This window comes from Panulirus ornatus, chromosome 23 (assembly GCF_036320965.1).
Source record: "Panulirus ornatus isolate Po-2019 chromosome 23, ASM3632096v1, whole genome shotgun sequence".
In the NCBI taxonomy this organism is placed as follows: Eukaryota; Metazoa; Arthropoda; class Malacostraca; order Decapoda; family Palinuridae; genus Panulirus; species Panulirus ornatus.
This window is the reverse complement of record NC_092246.1, coordinates 1,076,198-1,102,666: the sequence shown is the minus strand read 5'-3', so window position 1 is coordinate 1,102,666 and position 26,469 is coordinate 1,076,198. Positions and strand designations below refer to the sequence as shown.

Genomic DNA, 26,469 nt, shown 5'->3' with positions numbered 1-26,469 from the left:
TCGTATAAATGTATATGTCTGTATGTATATGTGTATATGTTGATTAGTATGTGTATGTGCATGTATTGGCTTTTATGTATATGTGTGTGTATATGAGTGGATGGGCCATTCTTCATCTGTTTCCTGGTGCTACCTCACTGTAATGTTTAGAGGGACTATTGTTACCTCCTACATTAACAATAATTTATTAGAGATGTACAGATGTTTGACTGCTTGCACCAAGTATGGTTTTTGGCCTAAGAGACAACACTTACCTTTGTGAAATAGCATAAGTTCTCCCTTACATTTGAAATAGTAACATACTTTTAGGATTGGAATTTTTACACATTTGCATTGCTAAGATCACAAGTGGTGTACTTGCAATTTGGGAATATATTATTCTTATTTTACTCATAGGTGTGAAAGGAATTCATGCCAAGATCACAAGTGGTGTACATGCAATTTGGGAATATATTATTCTTATTTTACTCATAGGTGTGAAAGGAATTCATAACATAGTTGTATTAGACATTTGCAAATGTGTCTAACACAAAGATATGCTGCTCTTAGATCCATTAATGTTACACATAATCCCTCTCATTCTTCAAGTGTTTGTCACACAACATCTACCACTTCCAAAACCACAATGTACCTCCCTGATCTGGTTTTCTGTGTATTCTACCACGGCTTCCATCACTAATCTTCCACTCAACTTACTAGGTATACTCAGTGGACATGTGCATTTATGAAATGAGCATTCACCTCTCTTCCCCTTGCCTTTATATAATGGTGCTACCATAAAGGCATTATGCCTACCCAAAGGCATGTTACCTTGGGTTGTGAAAATCCAAACTAACCAGTCAGTGATGGTCCTATCTCCTGCAGCTGCTTTCCTACATTTCATCTTAAGCAAGGGTTTTACCACCACCTTTGAACCAAAGCATTTGGCCAGGCTCTCTTGTTGCTCGCACCACCTAACCCCAAACACTCCATATCTGCCATGCTATCATCTAACTCAGTCACTCTTCCTCTAGGGTACTTTTGCCATCTCTTCTTCACCTTGTTTTATTTGCTTCTTCACCTTGTTTTGTGTGTTACCTATTTCCCATTTGTGCTCCTTACTGATCATCCCTGTTCAAAACTTTTTTTTATATTTTCTGAGTTTTGCCATTACTCTTTTATCTCATCTCTCATTTGTTCTATTTTTCAGCCCCTGCATTTTGCTTTTGACATCTTGCCACTTCCTCATGTAACATTTTAATGATCATACTCCTTTCCTGTAGTTAATGCCCATACTTCTCTTTTCTTTTTCATTGTCAACTTGACTTTCTTCTTCCTATCACTCACTACCATTTTTCATTTACCTATCTCCCACCTTTTGTTCACCACACAACTTGCCAGCTCACTTAAGCACAGCTTCCCAAAATGCCTCGTCTCCTTTACCCAGTCTCCTTGTTTCATTCACTCTCACCTTTTACTGCTCTTCACTCAGTTTGTTTCAGAATCTCTGAGCTCAAGCCTATTTTCCCAGCTCAATACTTTTCATCACGTTCTTCCCACCCATCCCATTTCCTCTTCTTAAAGGCACTATGTGCAAATTTTCACACTTTCCTCCACCTACCATGCATCATATTTTTATCACTTTCACATCCAGCAGTCTTTCTTCTGCATGCTTGTCAGGTTGTACAAAATACATTAGTGCCTGTTGAACCCTAATTCCACCCACTTACTTATTCTTTTGTATGCATTTTTTTTTTTTTTTTTTTTGAAAACCAGGTATCCCCAATCACCAATCCCTTTTCAGCATAGAACTTCACACATTGTTTTCATCCACTTTTGCATTCACATCTCTCACTACTGAGACTCATTCCCTTTCATCAAAATTGCTGAAGCACTTACTCAGTTTCTCCCTAAATACATACTTGCCTTTCTTCTTCACTCCATTTGCTAATAGGAGCAAAAGATTTGACTGTTACCCATGTCTTGTAATCTGCTTTCATCCTACTCACTTCAATCTAAAACTCACTTCCCTACATTCTCTAAGACATTCCTATAACTCTTCTTTCATCCGAAGTGCCGTCCTTTCCTTTGTTTTTGCCCTCACACTAACCCAGTGTTATCTCTTAGACATCCCCAAACCATTCTTCTCCCTTCTCTTTGAGCTGTTTTTCTCTTGAAGTCAGACAATTTAGGTGTTAATATCCTTTAGTAAATGTTATTAGACTTTTCCATCAGGGTTACTGTGAGTGAGAAGTTTCCTTTTGTGAGACTGTATTTCATCAATGAACAGAAATGAGTACAATCTCATCAAGGACCTCCTCACTCCAAAGGGGTCTTTTATATCTTTGCTTCTGCATTGAGTGTAGCCTTTAAGCTGCAAGATCCCCATAGATGTTTTAGGGTTGCATACCAGTAACAATTACAATGTCTCTCAGTGGTGTTTGCCATGAATTTATTTGCTCCATCCTAAACTATACTCCCTCACCTGTTCATCCACCCTGTCAGAGATTGAAATATGTATAACAAAAGTACAAACTACACAAAACAGAGAACTCAGAAAAATCACCACATGTCTCGCAACCACAAACATTCACCAGCAAGAAAATGCTTTCAGTAGAATCACTTTGGAATCATCAGTTCTTTGTAACTGCAATACTTCAGTTTCTTAAGCATATTGATCCCCTTCCCTCCCAACAAACACAAAATTGATAGAACTTAGTCATGCCAAAATGATTCAACAAGCAATAAACAAGTACCCTCCCAATCCCCTTTAAACCACCCCTTCAGACATACACCCATCAGGGACTATGCTTTCAATGCATATATGAGTTATGCTTTCTCATTTGTGATCTGGACACAATGCATCTCTTCAGTATTTCAAACACTGATTCATGATATCACAAGATCCCTCAAGCCCAAGATACAGCTTCCCCATAGAAGACACTGAACACCTGATCCACAGTTGTTCTGCACTCACATAAACATACACACATCATCACCCCACTTTTTGCAACATAATCCCATCCATTTGATACAGCCAACTTAATGAGTGTTGCAGGAGCCCTCTAGAAGGTAAATTTTGGGCATGGAGGTGAAATAGATTAAGTACATAAATATGTACTAGATTGTTATGTGTTATCATATTGATGAGATTAATATATCCCAATCTTCCGCAGATTCTATGTACCTTCATCGACATGGTTAGTGGTTGTGAATATCAGCAACTGTGTGATTCTTGATGGAGATATGCCTTCATGTCTCATGGATATTGCCTTTAGAACACGAGCACTGCCAAATCCTGATTCCATGAATACAGTGTAAGAATAGCCTTTTATAATTCTCTTATTGCAAGTGATTCAAAATTGGATGAGCCTTTTTTCTCACATTATTTTCATATTACAGTGAGATTTCTTCTTTCTTTCCTCTCTCTGGCCTGTCTCTAAGCATATTGAGAATGATTTGTTCCTAATACATGGATATAGCTTGAGGAGGGGGCTAGGTGCTGCTGTAGCAAGCTATTAATCTTAATTCAGTGGTTATTTTTTTTTTTTTATTTATTATACTTTGTCGCTTTCTCCCGCTTTAGTAAGGTAGCACAAGGAAACAGACAAAAGGATGGCACAACCCACCCACATACACATGCATATACATACATGTCCACACACGCACATATACATACCTATACATTTCAATGTATACATATATATACATACAGATGTATACATATATACATATGTACATAATTCATACTTGCTGTTTTTATTGATTCCCGTCACCACCCCGCCACATATGAAATGACAACCCCTTCCCCCTCTACGCGTGCGAAGTAGCACTAGGAAAAGACAGCAAAGGCCACATTCGTTTACACTCAGTCTCTAGCTGTCATGTATAATGCACTGAAACCACATCTCCCTTTCCACATCTAGGCCCCACAAAACTTTCCATGGTTTACCCCAGACGCTTCACATGCTCTGGTTCAATCCATTGACAGCACGTCGACCCCAGCATACCACATTGTTCCAATTCACTTGATTCCTTGCGTCCCTTTCACCTTCCTGCATGTTCAGGCCCCGATCACTCAAAATCTTTTTCACTCCATCCTTCCACCTCCAATTTGGTCTCCCAGTTCTCCTCGTTCCCTCCATTATATTTACATGCAATTTTTTTTATTCATTTATTTTGGACGGTGTGCTTGATTCATAATTATTGTGTGTAAGGTTATCACTTGTAATCTTGGTCCTACCTGGTCCTTAGGTGGAGGTTTATGCCATATCCTTGTGGTACACTTGGAGCACAAGACAAAACCTGAACATAAACATGCTCAGGCTATTCCAGTGCTGTCCATCATGAGCCAAAGCAACTTTTGTTTCTGATTTCTTATTGAATCATGGATGGCTGCTACCTTTTGAGGTAGTTCCTCTGTAATCATACCTGGAACTCCTAGTGTACCATGATGATCTTGCTAAGACAAGACATCCCATATCCCTGAGTCAGTAAAGAAAATAAGGGATGGGGAGAAAGATACTACCCACGTATTCCCTGCGTGTCGTAGAAGATGACTAAAACGGTGGGAGCAGGGAGCTGGAAATCCTTCCTGTTTTACGTTTCTAAAAGTAGGAACAGAGAATGGGGCCAAATGAGGATTTTTTCCTCTTGTTACTTTTATGCCATTTTCCGCATTAATGTGGTAGTGCCAGGAACGGAGTAAGAAAATACCTAATTTCTAACTGTCATGTGTAATGCTTCAAACTTACAGGCCCCTATTCACAATCAGGTCCCACAGACCTTTCCATAGTTTCCTCCAGCTGCTTCATAATCCTTGGTTCAGTCCACTGGCAGCATGTTAACCCCAGCATACCACGTCATTATCCTTTGCATGCCTTTCCCCTTCCTGCATGTTCAGACCTTAATCACTCAAAAGCTTTTTCACTCCATCCTTCCATCTCCAGTTTGATCACCCTCTTCTTATCTCCTCCATATCTGATACATATACTTAGTATACTCCTTGTCTACTTCTCACTCATTCTCTCCTTATGTCCAGCCCATTTCAGCACACCCTCTTCACCTCTCTAAACCACAACTCTTTCCATAACCACTTCTCTCTCTTAACCTTTTTATTATTTGTTCAAATTACTTATTGTGTTCAAGCATTTCATTGCTTACAAATCCAACCTTCTCTGGAGATTGGATCCATATCCCATGTCTCACATCCATTCAGCAATGTTGGGACCATTTTTACCTTCAAACATGCCCATATTTACCCTCCCATTTTTGTCCTCCTCACCCGTCCTGTGACTTACTTATGCTTTCATATTTTGTTTTGCTCTCATGACCACTTTAAGGTATCTAAAACAATCCACTTCCTCCACACTTTCTCCATTCAAGCTCACATCCCAACTAACCTGTCCCCTTGCCCTGTTAAACCTAATAACCTTCTTTTTGTTCACATTTGCTTTCAGCTTCTTCCTTTCTCACACTTTCCCAGACTTAGACACTAACTTCTGCAGTTTTATTCTTGAATCTTCCACCAATGCTGTGTCATCTGCAAACAATAACTAACTCATTTCCCAGGCTCCCTCAACCCTAACAGACTGCATATTTACCCCTCTCTCCACAACCTCTGCATTTACCTCCCTCACTATCCCATCCATAAACAAATTAAACAAGCATGGTGACATCACACACTCCTATCGTACACCAACCTTTACCTGGAACCACACACCCTCTTCTCTTCATACTCAAGCACATGTCTTACACCCCTGATGAAACCTTACTGCTCCTAATTGCTTTCCTCCCATACTGTATACTTATAAGACCTTCTACAAGGCACCTCTATCAACCTTGTTGTGTGCTTTCTCCTGTGCCATAAATGCCACATACACATTCTTCTGTTTCTCTAAGTATTTCTCAAATACTTTCTTTAAAGTGAACACCTGCTCCACACATCCTTTTCTCCTCCTGAAACCATGATGTTCCTCCCAGTTCTGTATGACTAACCGGGTACACTCAACAAACTTATACTCTGTAGTTCAAACAGTCAGCTTTGTCCCTTTTACTGTTATGCAATGGCACTATACGTGCATTCCACCAATCCTCATGCACCTCACTGTGATTCATCCACGGATTGAAAATCTTCTCTAACCAATTAACAATACAGTCATCCCCCTTTCTTGAGAAATTCAGCAGCACTATCATCCACTCCATCTATCTCACTACATTTTATCTTATGAAGGCTTTCACCATCATCTCTCTTCACCAAAAGAATTTCCTTGACTCATTCATTTCACAATACTTTCCTGACCCAAACACCCAGTATCTGCCACTCTGTCATCAAACACATTTATTAGTCCATCAAAATACTCATTCTGTCTCCCTCTTTTCTTATCACAACCTGTTACTACTTCCCCATATGCCCCCTTCAATGATGTTCCCATTTTTTCTCTTGTTTTTCTCACACTATTAACCTCCTTCCAAAACATATTATTTCCCCTGAATTTTACTGATACTTGCTTACCTCAGCTCTCATTTGCCCTCTTTTTCAACACTTGCATCTTTCTTTTGACCACCTACCACTTTCTCTTGTACGTCTCCCAATTTTTCTGTTATGTTGAAGGTTCCGGTCATGGACAAAATTCCACATTCATAGCCAGGCCTTAATATGAATATAGAGAGAATTATGAAATGGAAAAAGAATAGACAAGGGAAAGTGTTTACGAATTTTGGAAAAAGTGAAAACTGTCTTTTGAAATGTACCAGATCATAGTTATTGGGAAAGACATGAGGTGGTAGAGAGTTCCAAAGCATTGACATATATGAAAAGAACCAGATATCAAAACGGCCCACCCTTGAGTTGCTGATGGCCACACAGTAATCATGTGACACAGCAGCTTGCCGAGTATTGTGTGGTTTAGCTATTTTTGTGGGCATACAAGTTGCTAGCTCCTGGGAGCAAAAACATAAGTGATACCTGTAGAAAAGGGAAAGTGAAACAACATTGCAGCATAGGGCAAAGGGGTCAGGTTTGAAAGTTAGCTAGTGACTTTATAAGTCAGACCACTTTCAACTCAACTCTGCCAAGTAAGGATACTGAGCTAGAACCACCCCAAATGTGAGAGCAGTACTCCATACAAGGATGAATCAGTCCCTTGTATAAATGGAGCAACTGTTCAAAAGTTTTGACATCTAAACAGGACACCTAGTTTCTTAGAGACAGACTTAGCTATTCCTATAATGTGGGGTTTCCATGAAAGAGTGGATATTACAGTAATACCAAGCATGTTCATTGAGTTAAGAGTTGAGAGTTATGAGGAGTTTTCGATTGAGAGATAGGGAGAAATTAGGTTTGGAGGCATTAAACTTAATCTTAACAAGATTTTGTCTACCCCCACTGAGATATCCTATCCAAGTCTGAGTTCATTGAGGAAGCTGTGCCAAGACAAGATGCAGATCCAGTGAGAGAAGAGGGAGCAGAATTGAAGGATGTAGATGAATGCAATGCTAAGTTGTCAGCATAAGAGTGCATTGTGAAGGAGAGGAATTCATTGAAAAAAAAGGAGAAAAAGTTTAGGGGAGAGGACAGAACCTTGAGGGACACCACTGTTGATGGAGAAAATGGGAGAGGCTGATTCATCAACAACCACAGAGATATATCGGCCAGAGAGGAAGTTAAACATGAAGGAGCAAAGTGAGGGAGGGGAGCTTACAGGTGAAACCCTGATGCCACACCCCCTATCAGATGCCTTAGATATCTTAAGGGCAACTATACATGACTCCCAAAACTCTTTCAGGGATGATGACCAGACATGAGCAAGATAGGAAAGAATATCACCAGTGGATCTCACCTTACAAAAGCCATACTGTTGATCAGAGAAAAGACTGATTTTCAAGGTGTCAGAGGATATGGGAGTCAAGGAGGGATTCAAAGACTTTGGAAACGGTATATGTCAAAACAGATAGACGATAGTTAGAGGGGTCAGAACGATCACCCATCTTAGGGATGGGATGTATCAATGAATGCTTCCAGGGGGGAAGGAAAAGTTTTGGTTTTTAAACAGAAACGAAACAGACGAGCAAACACAGGTGCAAGTTGAGAGGTGCACTCTTTTAGTACATGGGGATGGATGCTGTCAGGACCATAAGCTTTTTTTGTGTCCAGAGAAAAGTGCTTTTCGGACATTCCAAAAAGAGATTAAGGGAAGACACATAGGATCAGTAAGAGGAGCATCATGGGGTGATGAAATGCTAGAGTCATCCAAGATGGAGTTAGAGGAGAAATGGGAAACAAAGAGAGTTGCTTTGTCTATGGGAGAGACAGCTATAGTACCATCAGAATGGAAAAGTGAAGAAAAGATGGAGCAGCAGAAGTTGTTAGAGATTCCCATAGCTAAAGACCAGAGAGACCTGTCAGTGGATGATGAGGAGAGGTTATTGTGCTTCCTTTGAATAAAGGAACACTTCACCTTACGGATAACATGCTTGTAGTGATTACAGACAGTGATAAAAGTAGATTGAGAGCCAGAGGAAGCAATTACAGGCAGTGATAAAAGCAGAATCAGAGCCAGAGGAGGGAGAGTTTTAACCCAATAAGCCTGATTCCTTGCCTGAATAACCTCAACACAGGAATGGTTGAACCATGGATTGGATGAAGTGGTCATCTTGGAGGGAAAGGGGATAAATGCTTCCATTCCCACAAGAATAGCTTCTGCTATGTGTTTGGTGGAGGCAGAAGCATCACTACACAAGAGACAGTAATTTACCAAGGAAAGTCAGAAAAGAAATTACATTAGTTATTCCAGTCTGCTTTATTGCTCTCCTTCCCAGTAAGCACTTCCTATACCCCTTTCTTTACTTTTTCACCAGTAACTTTAGTTTGTCATCCCACCACACACTACCCTTTGTCACCTGCTCACTTCCCATCCTTCACATGCCAACACCACTTCCATGAATATCACCCATTCCTCACCTATTTTCCCCATGCTTGATGTACCCTCACCTTTTGCCATTACTCCCAAGCTCTCATGCTGTTTCTTCACAAATATCACTTTTACAAGCTCAGTTACTTTTACCACCCTCTTATACATATCATTTTCTCTTTTCTGAAAACTCCTACAAACTTCCCTTTCCTCCACCAGCTAATTATCAGAATCCCATCAGGTGTCCCTCAATGCATTCACTTCCAAGAGTCTCTTTTGCATGCCTATCACTCAAGCTGTTCACCATTCCTATGTTTCTTACTGAATATTCCACATACCCCAGTTATATCCTCAACTGCCACATTACTCACTCTCGCATTTAAATCACCCATCACTAATGCCCAATTTCTTGCATCAAAACTGCTGGCACACTAACTCAGCAGCTCCCTAAATGCTTGTCTTTCATCATCATCTTTTTCATCGCCAGTTGCACAAGCACTAATAATCACCCATCTTTTGCAATCCACTTTAATTTTTACCCACATCATTCTGGAGTTTACTTCCTTACTCTCTTTCATACATTCCCACAGCTCCAGCTCTAGCAATAGTTTTACCCTTTCCTTATCTTTTTTTCTCTCACCAACCCCTGGTTTTACCCCTAAGACATTCCCAAGCCATCCTTCCCCTTTACTCCTGTACCCCTGAGCTTAGTTACTCTCAGAGCTAGAACATCCTTTTCTTTCCTCAAACATACTACCTGTGTCTCCTTTCCACTCATCTTGGTTACAGCCACATGCATTCAGATTCCGCAGCCTGAGCCTTAAAGGAGGATAGGATGAGCATTTGTTGCTGGGCTCCTTCTGTTTCATCTTTTAGAAACTGAAGTACAAGAAGGTGAAGGTTCCAGCCCCTTGCTACAACCATTCTTAGTCGCCTTCTATGACACACTGGAAATATAGAAGTAGAATTCTTTTTCCCTCCCCCCATGTAGCTTCAGTGCATCACACATGAAAGCTAGACATGACATTACCTACTGGAAGAAACACAGTTGTTAAATCAGCAAGAATTCTATTGAATGTGTAGAGAATGTTTCAAGCAAAAATATTGTAGACCCCAGTGAGAAAGATGGAGAGACTGTTCAATTCTTTGCTCATGAAGATTTGAAGTTTGTAAGGGGTGATTACTGATACCTTTGATGAAGACTGGACAGATAGCTATAATCAGTTCCAGATAAGCTCATGGTAGACAATTATGTAAACAACAGTATTGTAAAACAAACAGGATATGCAGTAAACGATACAAGCTAGCTGTAACTCAGGCAAAATCTTGTTGTATGTACTCATATATACTCCTACTTTCTCTCCTTAGCTGCTGTTCTGGGAAGATTTGGGGATTTTGATGGGTAACAAACTCTATTCTCTCAGCATTATAATTTGTCTGGATAGTTTTATATTTAGGGAATCAGTGATGGATTGCGCAAAAGATGCTTGTGGCATGAGAAGAGTGGGAGGTGGGTTGATTAGAAAGGGTAGTGAGTGGTGGGATGAAGAAGTAAGAGTATTAGTGAAAGAGAAGAGAGAGGCATTTGGACGATTTTTGCAGGGAAAAAATGCAATTGAGTGGGAGACGTATAAAAGAAAGAGACAGGAGGTCAAGAGAAAGGTGCCAGAGGTGAAAAAAAGGGCAAGTGAGAGTTGGGGTGAGAGAGTATCATTAAATTTTAGGAAGAATAAAAAGATGTTCTGGAAGGAGGTAAATAAAGTGCGTAAGACAAGGGAGCAAATGGGAACTTCAGTGAAGGGCGCAAATGGGGAGGTGATAACAAGTAGTGGTGATGTGAGAAGGAGATGGAGTGAGTATTTTGAAGGTTTGTTGAATGTGTTTGATGATAGAGTGGCAGATATAGGGTGTTTTGGTCGAGGTGGTGTGCAAAGTGAGAGGGTTAGGGAAAATGATTTGGTAAACAGAGAAGAGGTAGTAAAAGCTTTGCGGAAGATGAAAGCCGGCAAGGCAGCGGGTTTGGATGGTATTGCAGTGGAATTTATTAAAAAAGGGGGTGACTGTATTGTTGACTGGTTGGTAAGGTTATTTAATGTATGTATGACTCATGGGGAGGTGCCTGAGGATTGGCGGAATGCGTGCATAGTGCCATTGTACAAAGGCAAAGGGGATAAGAGTGAGTGCTCAAATTACAGAGGTATAAGTTTGTTGAGTATTCCTGGTAAATTATATGGGAGGGTATTGATTGAGAGGGTGAAGGCATGTACAGAGCATCAGATTGGGGAAGAGCAGTGTGGTTTCAGAAGTGGTAGAGGATGTGTGGATCAGGTGTTTGCTTTGAAGAATGTATGTGAGAAATACTTAGAAAAGCAAATGGATTTGTATGTAGCATTTATGGATCTGGAGAAGGCATATGATAGAGTTGATAGAGATGCTCTGTGGAAGGTATTAAGAATATATGGTGTGGGATGCAAGTTGTTAGAAGCAGTGAAAAGTTTTTATCGAGGATGTAAGGCATGTGTACGTGTAGGAAGAGAGGAAAGTGATTGGTTCTCAGTGAATGTAGGTTTGCGGCGGGGTGTGTGATGTCTCCATGGTTGTTTAATTTGTTTATGGATGGGGTTGTTAGGGAGGTGAATGCAAGAGTTTTGGAAAGAGGGGCAAGTATGAAGTCTGTTGGGGATGAGAGAGCTTGGGAAGTGAGTCAGTTGCTGTTCGCTGATGATACAGCGCTGGTGGCTGATTCATGTGAGAAACTGCAGAAGCTGGTGACTGAGTTTGGTAAAGTGTGTGAAAGAAGAAAGTTAAGAGTAAATGTGAATAAGAGCAAGGTTATTAGGTACAGTAGGGTTGAGGGTCAAGTCAATTGGGAGGTGAGTTTGAATGGAGAAAAACTGGAGGAAGTGAAGTGTTTTAGATATCTGGGAGTGGATCTGGCAGCGGATGGAACCATGGAAGCGGAAGTGGATCATAGGGTGGGGGAGGGGGCGAAAATTCTGGGAGCCTTGAAGAATGTGTGGAAGTCGAGAACATTATCTCGGAAAGCAAAAATGGGTATGTTTGAAGGAATAGTGGTTCCAGCAATGTTGTATGGTTGCGAGGCGTGGGCTATGGATAGAGTTGTGTGCAGGAGGATGGATGTGCTGGAAATGAGATGTTTGAGGACAATGTGTGGTGTGAGGTGGTTTGATCGAGTAAGTAACGTAAGGGTAAGAGAGATGTGTGGAAATAAAAAGAGCGTGGTTGAGAGAGCAGAAGAGGGTGTTTTGAAATGGTTTGGGCACATGGAGAGAATGAGTGAGGAAAGATTGACCAAGAGGATATATGTGTCGGAGGTGGAGGGAACGAGGAGAAGAGGGAGACCAAATTGGAGGTGGAAAGATGGAGTGAAAAAGATTTTGTGTGATCGGGGCCTGAACATGCAGGAGGGTGAAAGGAGGGCAAGGAATAGAGTGAATTGGAGCGATGTGGTATACCGGGGTTGACGTGCTGTCAGTGGATTGAATCAAGGCATGTGAAGCGTCTGGGGTAAACCATGGAAAGCTGTGTAGGTATGTATATTTGCGTGTGTGGACGTATGTATATACATGTGTATGGGGGTGGGTTGGGCCATTTCTTTCGTCTGTTTCCTTGTGCTACCTCGCAAACGCGGGAGACAGCGACAAAGCAAAAAAAAAATAAATAATAAAAAGTTTTATATTCTCTGTTATGATTTAATTGCATTGACATAACAGGAATGTTTAGAATGGCCTTCAAATGCCTTCCTTGTTAGTGCAAAATTGTTTTCTCTGTACAATACTAAATTTTCTGTTTCCCCTTTTAGAAAGTTAAAATACAAGGAGGGGAGGGTTTCCAGCCCCCCACTCCTGTCTCCTTTAGTCGCCTTCTACAACACATGAGGAATGCATGGGAAGTATTCTTTCTCCTCTATCCCCAGGGATAACAAGTAGTGGTGATGTAAGGAGATGGAGTGAGTATTTTGAAGGTTTGTTGAATGTGTTTGATGATAGAGTGGCAGAAATAGGGTGTTTGGTCGAGGTGGTGTGCAAAGTGAGAGGGTTAGGGTGGATGATTTGGTAAACAGAGAAGAGGTAGTAAAAGATTTGCGGAAGATGAAAGCCGGCAAGGCAGCGGGTTTGGATGGCATTGCAGTGGGATTTATTAAAAAGGGGGGATGAGTGTATTGTTGACTGGTTGGTAAGGTTATTTAATGTATGTATGACTCATGGTTAGGTGCCTGAGGATTGGCGGAATGCTTGCATAGTGCCATTGTACAAAGGCAAATGGGACAAAGGTGAGTGCTCAAATTACAGAGGTATAAGTTTGTTGAGTATTCCTGGGAAATTATATGGGAGGATATTGATTGAGAGGGTGAAGGCATGTACAAAGCATCAGATTGGGGAAGAGCAGTGTGGTTTCAGAAGTGGTAGAGGATGTGTGGATCAGGTGTTTGCTTTGAAGAATGTATGTGAGAAATATTTAGAAAAGCAAATGGGTTTGTATGTAGCATTTATGGATCTGGAGAAGGCATGTGATAGGGTTGATAGAGATGCTCTGTGGAAGGTATTAAGAATATATGGTGTGGGAGGCAAGTTGTTAGAAGCAGTGAAAAGTTTTTATCGAGGATAATAAGAGCAAGGTTATTAGGTACAGTAGGGTTGAGGGTCAGTTCTATTGGGAGGTAAGTTTGAATGGAGAAAAACTGGAGGAAGTGAAGTGTTTTTGATATCTTGGAGTGGATTTGGCAGTGGATGGAACCATGGAAGCGGAAGTGAATCATAGGGTGGGGGAGGGGGTGTAAATTCTGGGAGCCTTGAAGAATGTGTGGAAGTCGAGAACATTATCTCATTAAGCAAAAATGGGTATGTTTGAAGGAATAGTGGTTCCAACAATGTTGTATGGTTGCGAGGCGTGGGCTATGGATAGAGTTGTGCGCAGGAGGGTGGATGTGCTGGAAATGTGATGTTTGAGGACAATATGTGGTGTGAGGTGGTTTGATCGAGTAAGTAATAATAGGGTAAGAGAGATGTGTGGTAATAAAAAGAGTGTTGTTGAGAGAGCAGAAGAGGGTGTTTTGAAATGGTTTGGTCGCATGGAGAGAATGAGTGAGGAAAGATTGACCAAGAGGTTATATGTGTCAGAGGTGGAGGGAACGAGGAGAAGTGGGAGACCAAATTGGAAGTGGAAAGATGGAGTGAAAAAAGGTTTTGAGCGATCAGGGCCTGAACTTGCAGGAGGGTGAAAGGCATGCAAGGAATAAAGTGAATTGGAACGATGTGGTATACCGGGGTCGACGTGCAGTCAATGGATTGAAGCAGGGCCTGTGAAGTGTCTGGGGTAAACCATGGAAAGTTGTGTGGGGCCTGGATGTGGAAAGGGAGCTGTGGTTTCGGTGCATTAACACATGACAGCTAGAGACTGAGTATGAGCGAATGGGGCCTTTGTTGTCTTCCTAGCGCTACCTCGCGCACATGAGGGGGGAGGGGGTTGTTATTTCATGTGTGGCAAGGTGGCGATGGGAATGAATAAAGGCAGACAGTATGAATTATGTACATGTGTATATATGTATATGTCTGTGTGTATATATATATGTATACGTTGAGATGTATAGGTATGTATATTTGCGTGTGTGGATGTGTATGTATATACATGTGTATGTGGGTGGGTTGGGCCATTCTTTCGTCTGTTTCCTTGCGCTACCTCGCTAACGCGGGAGACAGCGACAAAGCAAAATGAATAAATAAATATAATACTAAATTTTAGGTTGGGATGGCATTCTCAGTGGAAAAAAGAAAGAAATATGGTCATTAAGTATCTTGATGGTTACACTGACTTATCATTCATACATTATGACTGGAACTGTTCAACTTTGTAAGAGTAGTAAATGTAGGACTTCTCGCATCTATTCATAATGTTAGAGGTACTTTAAGCTTACAGAATGTAAGTCAAATTATGAAAAGTAAATCTACTTCAGTGTTTTGATTTTCATTTCTTTTCTAAAATTTTTTAAAATATCTTATATTTTGTTACATATATCATTCAATTTTAGTGCATCTGTAATGAATTTGATTCATAGAGATTAAATCCTAGCGTTTCGTTTGGTAGCATCCACAGGTGTGAAGAGGAAGAAGGTATTGGTGATACATGCACAATGAAGGTAGTCCCAGAGGAAGAAGCCTGGCATTATTTGCAACTCATAACACATGATACATCAGTTCAACTTAGTATGGCTGTAAAATTATATTGTGAGTGAAACGAATTTTTTCTTGGGCTTCCTGTTACTCACCATAGAATATGTTTGCAAGCATACTTTTGGATAAAACATGGGACCATGTAATTAAGTACTCTTTGATTTTTGTACCTTTTGGGAAATGTGATGACATGGTTAAGTATTTAAACATTACTGATTTGAAAGTGTAGAGATGTTGTGTATAATAGGATGGCATACTTTGATAGTTTAGCTTATAGAAAATGCTCTATTTGGCAACAGTATGTAATGAGATGGGAGGAAGCAGTTATCATCTCCTGAGTAAGCTGAACTTAAACCAGCTATGTCCTGAAGCGAGTAAAGATATGTCAAATCCTTCAATATCCAATAATTCTGCCAATGATGCAGAACACACAGACAATGCAACAGTCACTACTACGGAGCCAGTACAACCACACCGTATCCTCTTTATGCCAGCTGTGAATACTAAGGAACTTCTTCAGGAAAGCTGTTGGCCAAGGTAATGCCTACTTTTTGTAATCTAAGCCTCTTAGAGAGGGCAATTTTGTCATGTATTGCTCTGTATTTAGGATGATGCAAAACTTCAGTTATTGCAATGCACAAAGGTTGTAATTCTGAGAGCTTATAATGTTGTTAATGTGTACTGAAGAGTTATAGTCATTTTTCAGATGAATGAAGCATTAAAGTTCAGTATATTGTTTAACGGTAGACTTGAAAGATTTATTAATAAAACATTAATTAGTAAGTAGCACTTGATTAGTAGGTAGTAGCTGGTAGGCAGCCAGTGATCAGAGAGGTATATTACTGGTACTACCTGCCTGGGTATCAGGAGGGTTATTGATGACTGCATAGTGGGCTAGCACTTCACTGGTTGTCAAATTGCGTTTCTTTGACCCAGGTAGCTGTCTTTTCTTTCATTATTACCCACATGTGGATTGCTTCTAATACCACACAATTAATTCTTTATAACTAAAGTTTGCTGTGGTGAGTGCTATGCATTAGCCTTGCCTTTTGGCAAAATGCTGGAGCAATAGGTGAGAGTAGTAGGTAGGAACATTAGACAGGAGCATCAGATAGAAGTAGTAGGTAGGAACATCAGCTGAGAGCATTAGTTAAAAGTAGTGAGTAGAAACATTAGGTAGACACATTAAGTGAAATGTGGAAGGTAGGAACATTAGGTAGGAGCCTCTAAAGACATTGTGCTAGAATTGCTCTCTGTCAGTGGCCAGTAGATGGTGAAGCACTAATTGCTAAGAAGCTGCATAGGAGTTCATTAGTTATGGAAACTCTTTTGCTGTGGCCACCCCTTTGAGGGGTTCCCAAAGGGAACTGTTATCAGAGATATGGATGGATAGATAGATAGAGAGATAGTATTTGATTGTGCACAAATAGATATTTTTATAAAAAGCATTTGAAAGTGTCATCCCTGAGGACGGGAGAAAGAATACTGCCCACGTTTCTCCTGTGTATCGTAGAAGGTGGCAAGAGAAGTGAAAGAATTTGTATTGGTTTATAGGTATTGACGAAAATAACTGTTACAATCCTTTTGCAGGCACAATCTTGTTAAAAAGACATTTGGAGGAAACTTTGTGTTCGAGTATGACTTGCCACCAGATGAGAATGGTTCTGTACCACTTCTTCTGAATATCACTAATGGCTCTCCAACACTGCTTGCTTTTAATCTTGAACCAATTATTGATATCGGAGGAACACTTTCCGTTGAACTAGCCATCTCTCCATTCATAGTAAGTTCAAGACATGTAGTGTTTTGTTTGTGTTTTCATACATATCAATGATAGGTTTATGGTTATAAGTAGGAGTGGTTATAGGTAGGTATAACATGTTACAGATGTGCCAAGAAATGAAATGTCATTTACTTGTTAATCTTATAAATTCTGAATTTGGAGAAAAACATGAAACTTTATAGATAGTCGTACGTCTTGAATCCTAACAAGAGCAAGTTTCTTTGAAACTGAAAATTGCTGCATAAAGAAGGCTACAAAACCTGTTTGATAATTGTTTATTCATTACAGAACATAAGTATGCATAATTTTAGTGTAGTTGGATGCGTGAGTCTTGGAGTACGTGAAGAACCAAATGAGGATGGTAAATGCTCTCGTGGCCATAGTCTCCTAGTCAACACCTCTGTTAAAATCAATACTGCCATGGCTGTGTTGATACCATTCCCTGAACCTGGACCATGGTACTTCACTCTCATCCCTGGCTGTTATCTAGCTAATGCAAGGTTTGTTTTCACTAAGAAAAAGTTTAAGATTTTCTTCCCATACCAAGTATAAATGATGAAGAAACATTTCTTAGAGACATTTTCTTAATACTTTCTCTTTAAGCTTTTATTATTTTTTGTATTTAGATTATGACCAGAGAGCTGATAGCGGTTGTAACATACATTTGAATTAATTCACCATGTATTTTTGGTATTACTGTGTCTACTTCTTTGATTGTGCATGAATGAATATTCTAAAAGGACAAGATGCTACTGAATTCCATAATTCCGTTGGTACCAGTAATATGAGATAAACTATGTACACAATTGCCTTCTGCTTTCTCCTTTTTTCCTCACTTTATTTCTTTCACCAGAGATGGCCTTTGAATGGGGCGTACTTTGCCTGTGCCATGTTTGCCACTATAAAAGAAAGTGACATCCTCTTTCTTTGAAAATATTTGAAATTGACATTTGCGGGCATACTACTTATATCTCATTGTGTTATAACATCATTTTTGTTTCTATGTTTCTATCTGTCTATTTCTCTGAAACCATTCCCCTTTGGGAACTCTCATCAAGGGGATGGCCACTGCAAAAGTCACTACTTATCCCTGTCCTTACATACCTCCCTCACATACACCATTCCAAGCATTCTTCCACTCTTTTCTCCGTTACAGGTCTTCCTCTCACACCAACCTCATTAATTGTACTATCATACATTGTGCATGTAAACTCCCTGTCTTGCATTCTTTCCACATGACCAAATTGCTTCAAAGTATTACATTTCACCCATTCTACCACTCCACAATTAATTTCCTTAGCATCCCAGCAATACTAGATTTCTCACACACCCCTTCATTTCTTTCTTCAATCCATATAGTCATACCGTATGCTCCTCTTAAGTAGCTCATTTCCACAACCTATATTCTTGAATCAGGGCATGTGAAGCGTGTGGGGTAAACCATGGAAAGTTGTGTGGGGCCTGGATGTGGAAAGGGAGCTGTGGTTTCAGGCACTGTTGCATGACAGCTAGAGACTGAGTGTGAACAAATGGGGCCTTTGTTGTCTTTTCCTAGCGCTACCTCGCACACATGAGGGGGGAAGGGGATGGTATTCCATGTGCGGCGGGGTGGCGATGGGAATGAATAAAGGCAGACAGTGTGAATTGTGTGCATGGGTATATATGTATGTGTCTGAGTGTGTATATATATGTGTACATTGAGATGTATAGGTATGTATGTTTGCGTGTGTGGATGTGTATGTATATACATGTGTATGGGGGTGGGTTGGGCCATTTCTTTCGTCTGTTTCCTTGCGCTACCTTGCAAACGCGGGAGACAGCGACAAAGCAAAATAAATATTTTTTTTTTTTTTTTGCTTTGTTGCTGTCTCCCGCGTTTGCAAGGTAACGCAAGGAAACAGACGAAAAAAATGGCCCAACCCACCCCCATACACATGTATATACATACACGTCCACACACGCAAATATACATACCTACACAGCTTTCCATGGTTTACTCCAGACGCTTCACATGCCCTGATTCAATCCACTGGCAGCACGTCAACCCCGGTATACCACATCGATCCAATTCACTCTATTCCTTGCCCTCCTTTCACCTTCCTGCATGTTCAGGCCCCGATCACACGAAATCTTTTTCACTCCATCTTTCCACCTAAAATTTGGTCTCCCACTTCTCCTCATTCCCTCCACCTCCGACACATATATCCTCTTGGTCAATCTTTCCTCACTCATTCTCTCCATGTGCCCAAACAATTTCAAAACACCCTCTTCTGCTCTCTCAACCACGCTCTTTTTATTTCCACACATCTCTCTTACCCTTACGTTACTTACTCGATCAAACCACCTCACACCACACATTGTCCTCAAACATCTCATTTCCAGCACATCCACCCTCCTGCGCACAACTCTATTCATAGCCCACGCCTCGCAACCATACAACATTGTTGGAACCACTATTCCTTCAAACATGCCCATTTTTGCTTTCCGAGATAATGTTCTCGACTTCCACACATTCTTCAACGCTCCCAGGATTTTTGCCCCCTCCCCCACCCTATGATCCACTTCCGCTTCCATGGTTCCATTCGCTGCCAGATCCACTCCCAGATATCTAAAACACTTTACTTCCTCCAGTTTTTCTCCATTCAAACTTACCTCCCAATTGACTTGACCCTCAACCCTACTGTACCTAATAACCTTGCTCTTATTCACATTTACTCTTAACTTTCTTCTTTCACACACTTTTTCCAAAAATATATATAAAAAAAAATATTCTTGATCTGTGTGACTCATTCTGTGTTCATGTTTTAGCTGCATTGGTCAGGGTTAGGAGGACTATGCTGTTCCTTAATTCTTTCTTCACTTCCATACTTTCACCTCTACCCATCATTTTTTCATTTCTAATGCTTTGAAAACAAGGTTTCTGGTGTATTTCTTTGCCACTTACTGTCCCGACTTCATGAAGTCAACATTATATTAGTGCATTCCAGTTATATTTTTTGGCATTGGAAAATACTGCTTCAGGAATTAGTTATATTTTGGATAAGCCTTAGATTAAACCCAAATTCTTGTGTTGTGTTTTATAATCTAGATTCTTGACCTTTATGATCTATTCTTAGTCGATGTATTGGCTACATAGATCAGGGTCAGGAGGACTATGTTTTCCCTTAATCCTTTCTTCATTTGCATACTTACACCTCTACTTTTCTATTTTCCATTTCAAAGCTGTGAAAACAAGGTTTCTCATATTCCTTTGGTACCTATTTTCCAAACTTCATATTGTAAACATTATATTAGTGTTTTCCTCTTCAGAAATGTTTAAATTTTAGATGAGCCATAAATTGCACCAAAATATTTCTTTTGTGTTTTATAACCTTCTGTAATTGTTACTCCTCTTGAGAACACTGTGAACATTCTACATAAATATGCTGTGTAATTAACATTACAGTGAAATGGTGGACTGTAGTGTAAATGAGACAACTGTACTCTTCAGTGTGACATCAGCATCATGTCTGCAAGGAAAGTGTGGCAGATATGGCTCCTGTTACCAGTACATATCTGGTGGCTTCATTTTCTCAACTTGTATTTGTGATGCAGGTTAGTATTTCAAAAAGGAATGTTAATATGAAAATGATTGTGAAGTAGTATGATGTATGGAAGTTTTATTCATTATCAATAAGTTTAAATTGGCTTTAATTCCAATTGCAAGTTGAGAACACCTAACCAATCCAGGTTTCATTTGTATAATGCATTACATTCTAGAATGTATAAGAATATATTTTACAATGGACCTGCCTTAAATACAAATGAATGAGTTTTAATAGTAAGATGTTAAAATACTACAGTACTAGCAGGCAAGATAGTTACTGGAATTGAATTTTTTCTTGTAACTTATTTGACCATAAGTAGGGGAATGGGGACTGTTTAATCTCTTGTGTTTGATATTGATAACTTGTATTTGAGATATGGAGTTGTGTTCTTTGTTATATTGATTAATTGAGCCATGTTTTACTTTGGTAATTACTGTTAGTAGATGCCTCAGTTAAATCAAGGAGACTGGTAATTACTGTTAGTAGAGACTTCAGTTAAATCAAGGAGACTGGAGGAGATTCCTTTCATACCTCTTGTATTTGAAATTTCATGACATTTTTACTGTATTTTCTCTGTTGACTACTTAGCATGGGGTGTTGAGAGTAACATTGGAAAATTATTAACAGAAACTTCATACTTACAAATGACGGGCAGTTATCTAGCATATAGTCCCATTTTGATAAGTGTTTCTTTCAATACACCCTGAATCTTCGAATTTCTCTACCTTGTCATGTGTTTCCCAGTAACTGTGACCTGACACATTTTAAAAGACAGGTTTTTCACTTCCTCCAAAATTTGTAAATACTTTCCCTTGTCTCCTTTTTTTTTTTCATTTCATAATCCTCTCTGTATTTCAATAAAGGCCTGGCCTTGATGTGGACTTTTTGTCTGTGACTGGAATGTCCAACATAAAAGTAAAGAAAATACCAGTTTCAGTTTCTCTTTTCACACTGATCATCTGGGATTTTGCAGTTTGGCATACCCTGTACCTTACTACAACTTAATGCTCCCCAACATGCCATGGGAATTGTGGTGGTAAGTTTAATCAGAAATTCTTAAAAATCATACTCTGAATATGAGCAGAAGGGCTTTAACCCCTGAGTGTGCAAGACCTCTTTGACCTTGTCATTTAAGATAACAGGAACAGAATATACCTTGTGGAATACTTGCCTGCTAAAGGGTTAACACTTTGGAGCCCATCATAATGATATCTCATACCACTTGGAGAATGAGAATCCCCTCTCCTGATATGTCTCATGCTCTACACTTGATTTGTGGACATTGCCATATAGGAAGTATTATATTTGTATGTTGCTGCACAGCTTGAATTCCACCCAGCATTGCTGATTTTCTGTGGACTAAGTGACAGTACCTCCTAGGTCATGGGTATATTTTCAGTTTTCTCAGATATACATTTGTGCTGCATCTTCTTTAGATACACCTTTTTGCATATTTCCTCATTATCCTCAACAATTCTGCCCTTTGAATCCCTTAACCTAATTTGAAGCTTTTTGAAAAAGACTTTCCCCATGCAGACTTATGGGAAGGTTTTGTATTATTTTTTTGTATTCTCACCTGTATATATTTGAGAGTTCCTAATCTCATCCTCCATTTATCTTGCAGTACTTGTTTCTTGTTCTTTATAACTTCCAAATACTGGCTGGCTGTCAGGGACGTATCTAGGGGAAATAGCGCCTATGGCAAGCACTGAAATTGCACCCCTGGCTTGATTAAAAATGTACCTACAGTGGATGTTTGTAAAAATATATATACAGTGTAATTATAAATTGTTGAAGAGTTAGGCCAAACTTAAATTTATATAAACTCTTAAAAGACTTAAAGTTAAAGACTTATTTGATCAAAATTGTAATGTAGAAGCAGTAATGCAATTGATAGTAGTGAAATGTTACTATAATTGAAAAGTAGGAGAGTTTCTTTTTTATCTCACAAAACCAAACTGTTAAGAGTGTCAGTTGGGTAGCATATGTCAAAAAAAAACCTATTGAGTGGCACCCCCCCTTCAAGTGGCGCCCAGGGCACTTGCCCTACCTGCCATACCCTAGATACGCTACTGCTGGCTATTGTGTTGTCTATATCTCCTCCATAGGACTTATCAAAGGTCTCTTGCTTTGTGACATCTTTTATAAAGTGGGATTCTTAAATAACAAAAATTACTGTTAATGTTATTTTGTGGTACCTCATTAGTAATAAGATTAACCTTCTTGCATGTAAAGTTGCATCATAGGAGACTTCATTATATTTGTCTCCAAAAATTCATAATTTCATGCAAATCTCATTGGTTTTACTGGCAGTTATATGCTTCCTTGAATAGCTTCCTTGTTATCAATACATACCCTTAAAAGTCTTTTCTGTTGCATGTGCATTGACTGTAATGATTTAGCATTCCCTTTCGACAGGTTATCGTGGTTGGGGATGTACAGACAGCTCACAGGCTACACCCAACTGGGAATTACTGCTCGCAACAATGTTACTCACACTGTCCAACCTGTTCTTTCTACCAGCCATTATTCTTGGTCTTAAGCGTAGATACTTTGCTGAGGCTATTGTCTATGCTTTCACAATGGTCTTCTCTACGGTAAGAAGATACAGTTTATTCAGTAACCCTCTTTGTATTTGTAGTAATAGTACCTAGTTGATTTAAGTTCATGGACTGTGAATGAGTATAATGATAAATCAGACATGAGGCTTTCTTATTGCAAAAATCTCGTGTTACTTATTATTCTAATTGATGATTGGGGATATATTTTTTGTGAGTGATTTGAAAAACCAGCATGTCTTTGAATTTAGAGTACATGTCACCTTTCCTTTGATTCTAGTATTCATCATGCACAAAAACATATGCTTTTTATATCATATCTACATTCTCACTGTTATTTTTACACTTTGAATCTCAGAATTGTTCATATGTGTCTCTTAAACACCTGCATTCATTTATTACCATTTACATCTTTAAGTGCCTGATAGTAATTTTTGCAGTAGATATCATTAGGCATATGTTATTAACTCAATGAAAATTGTGATTTCCAGTTTTACCATGCGTGTGACCAGGAGGCATACAACTTCTGCCTAATGCGGCTCAGTGTCATGCAGTTTTGTGACTTTTACTCAGCTATATTATCATTTTGGGTCACCCTCATCGCTATGGCAGATCTTCCACATTCACTGTATTCCTTTCTGCATGTTGCAGGAGCTCTGGTGAGTCATTACTGTGATGAATAGTATGCTTTAGTAAATGACAAGTGTTGTGATGAATCATGATGTTCTGGTAAATGGTAGTCATGAATAACTTTATTGCGGCAGTCATTGTCCTAAAGTAGGTTATGGTGCTGTGGTGTGTTACACACGCACACACACACACACACTCACACCCACAAATACCAGCAATGTTTTAAAGAGTTATAGTACTGTGATGTGTCATTCACACACACACACACTCTCTCTCACACACACACACACACACACACACACACACACACAAGCACACAGTACAAACAGGTAATTACATATGCATGTAGTTGTGTAGTGATTAGTAACACTGACTATGAGTCAGTATGGGCCTGCCCAGGATCATGCCCACATTGGTTCTGTTCTTGTGTGCTGCAGTTTATGTACTCTCAGTCTAGGGGATCTTCCTTCGGGCTGGCTGATAAATGGGTATCTAGCTTAGGTTGGTGTGTGTGTTATTGTTATTTGTGTGTTACAAGGAGAGAGCTTTATACTTAAGTTACCCTGTTACTTTAACCTTGCATATATCTACCTTGTCTTTATTCCTCTGTGTGTATACAGACTCACACATCTTAGCAATGAATGTTACTATTCATTAAAATTTATAAGATCAGGACCTGAGCATGCAGTAGGATGAAATGCGTGCATGGAATATAGTGAATTGGAACGATGTGGCATCAGTTGACCGAACCATTGCATATAACATGTCTAGAGTAAACCATGGAAAGGTCTTTGGGTTCTGGATGTGGATAGGGAGTGGTGGTTTCAGCTTTTGTATGGGTGTAAGCAGATGAGGCCTTTCTTCATATGTTTCCTGGCGCTACCTCATAACACTGTGGATGGTGATTGGGTATGGGGGGAAAAAGAATGTATATGTTATTGTTTTTTGCTATAATGCATTTGTACTATTTCCTGTGGGGTGGGGTGGCATCAGGAATGGATGATGGTGAACAATTATAAAATGTACTTGTGTGTACATGTGTACATAAATGTATGTCTGTATATATATATATATATATTTATATATTATACTTATACTTTGTCGCTGTCTCCCACATTAGCAAGGTAGCGCAAGGAAACAGATGAAAGAATGGCCCAACCCATGCACATACACATGTATATACACACACGCACATATACATAACTATACATCTCAACGTATACATATATATACACACACAGACATATACATATATGCACATGTACAGAATTCATACTGTCCATTCCCTTTCTACATCCAGGCCCCACAAAACTTTCCATGGTTTACCCCAGACGCTTCACATGCCCTGCTTCAATCCATTGACAGCACGTCCACCCTGGTATACCACATCATTCCAGTTCACTCTGTTCCTTACACGCCTTTCACCGTTCTGTATATTCGGGCCCCGATCGCTCAAAATCTTTTTCACTCCATCATTCCACCTCCAATTTGGTCTTGTGCTTCTCCTTGTTTCCTCTACCTCTGACACATGTATCCTCTTTGTCAGTCTTTCCTCACTCATTTTGTCCATGTGCCACCAAACCATTTCAACTCACCCTCTTCTGCTCTCAACCACACTCATTTTATTTCCACACTTCTCTTACCCTTTCATTACTTACTCGATCAAACCACCTCTCACCGCATATTGTCCCCAAACATTTCATTTCCAACACATCCACCCTCCTCCACACAACCCTATCTATATCCCATGCCTTGCAACCATAAAACATTATTGGAAACTATAGTAAGGTATTTGGGCCTTGGCTGTAGATTGGGTACTTTGTTTTAGTGTATTATGCATTACTGCCAAGGAGTAGCAGTGAATAAATGATGCCATTTTTTGTATGTTCCAGGTGCTACCTGATTATGGGTGAAACAACAAACTAGTATGAAAATGATTCAGTGATCAAAGTGAATATTTAATCATAATGCAGGAAAATTAGTGGACTTCTTGCATCCTTTGGAAATTACCATTCACATGTTCAGAGGAAACTTTTTCTCATGTATCACATCTGGTTTTCTTCCTTATGATAGTTGGGACTAAATGTAATTAATTCCTCCTGATCACCAATGTTCCTTGTTGCTTTCATCCCTCCAATGTCACAATGTTGATGGCCATCATGAAAAGGCTGAAATTGGCTAGAGAGTGAGTGTGATAACTGCTTTTGCTATTGCGTACCAGTTACATGATATTTATATGTTGTCTTATTTTCTATATTACCATCAAATTGATGTTAAACCCATCTTATATGTGAGATAATTAAATTTAAGTTACATTTACAGCTGCCAAATATATATCTTGCACTGTATTTATATATCATAACCATCTAACATCTTTACTTCACTCCTAAATATCTTTACATTTATCACCTTCATTGCTTCCTCAGTGGTTGCTAATTCATGCTCTTTTTACTGTACTCACCATCATTTCCTCTGCATCTTTAAATTGCCTCTTAGATTCATATCCTTATGAAATGACATGTTTAATCATCACTCGCTATTCTGTATTCTATTCCTCCTCCTCTTTACTTCTCATTCAATGATTTTTTTTTTTTATCATTGCCTTTTTTCTCTCTGTGACTTTACTTGAAAGTTCATTGATATTCCTGGAGCTCACACTTTTCACTTAGTTTATCCTATGCTTTTACATAGAATTTACTAATCTTTTGCTCATTGGTTACTTGATAACACTACCTTGGTATAGATTTGTGTTTGAAAAACTAGAGTGAATTTGTATTGTATACTTTGTTGCAAAGAAGTACTGTATTGCTATATTTGCATTGTAAAGTT

The 26,469-nt window shown here is 39.4% G+C and overlaps 1 protein-coding gene across 2 annotated transcripts in view; it reads left to right on the top strand.

The window, feature by feature from the left end:
• LOC139756703 (post-GPI attachment to proteins factor 6-like) overlaps positions 1–26,469 on the top strand; it is a 99,343-nt gene that overhangs the window by 20,129 nt on the left and 52,745 nt on the right. For both annotated transcript variants that reach the window (XM_071676383.1, XM_071676384.1), the window contains exons 5-12: positions 3,156–3,296; positions 14,997–15,136; positions 15,382–15,619; positions 16,673–16,865; positions 17,154–17,365; positions 20,311–20,459; positions 22,871–23,049; positions 23,502–23,669. In XM_071676383.1, coding sequence (XP_071532484.1) covers positions 3,156–3,296; positions 14,997–15,136; positions 15,382–15,619; positions 16,673–16,865; positions 17,154–17,365; positions 20,311–20,459; positions 22,871–23,049; positions 23,502–23,669 — 1,420 coding nt within the window. The remainder of the gene's footprint in view (positions 1–3,155; positions 3,297–14,996; positions 15,137–15,381; positions 15,620–16,672; positions 16,866–17,153; positions 17,366–20,310; positions 20,460–22,870; positions 23,050–23,501; positions 23,670–26,469) is intronic.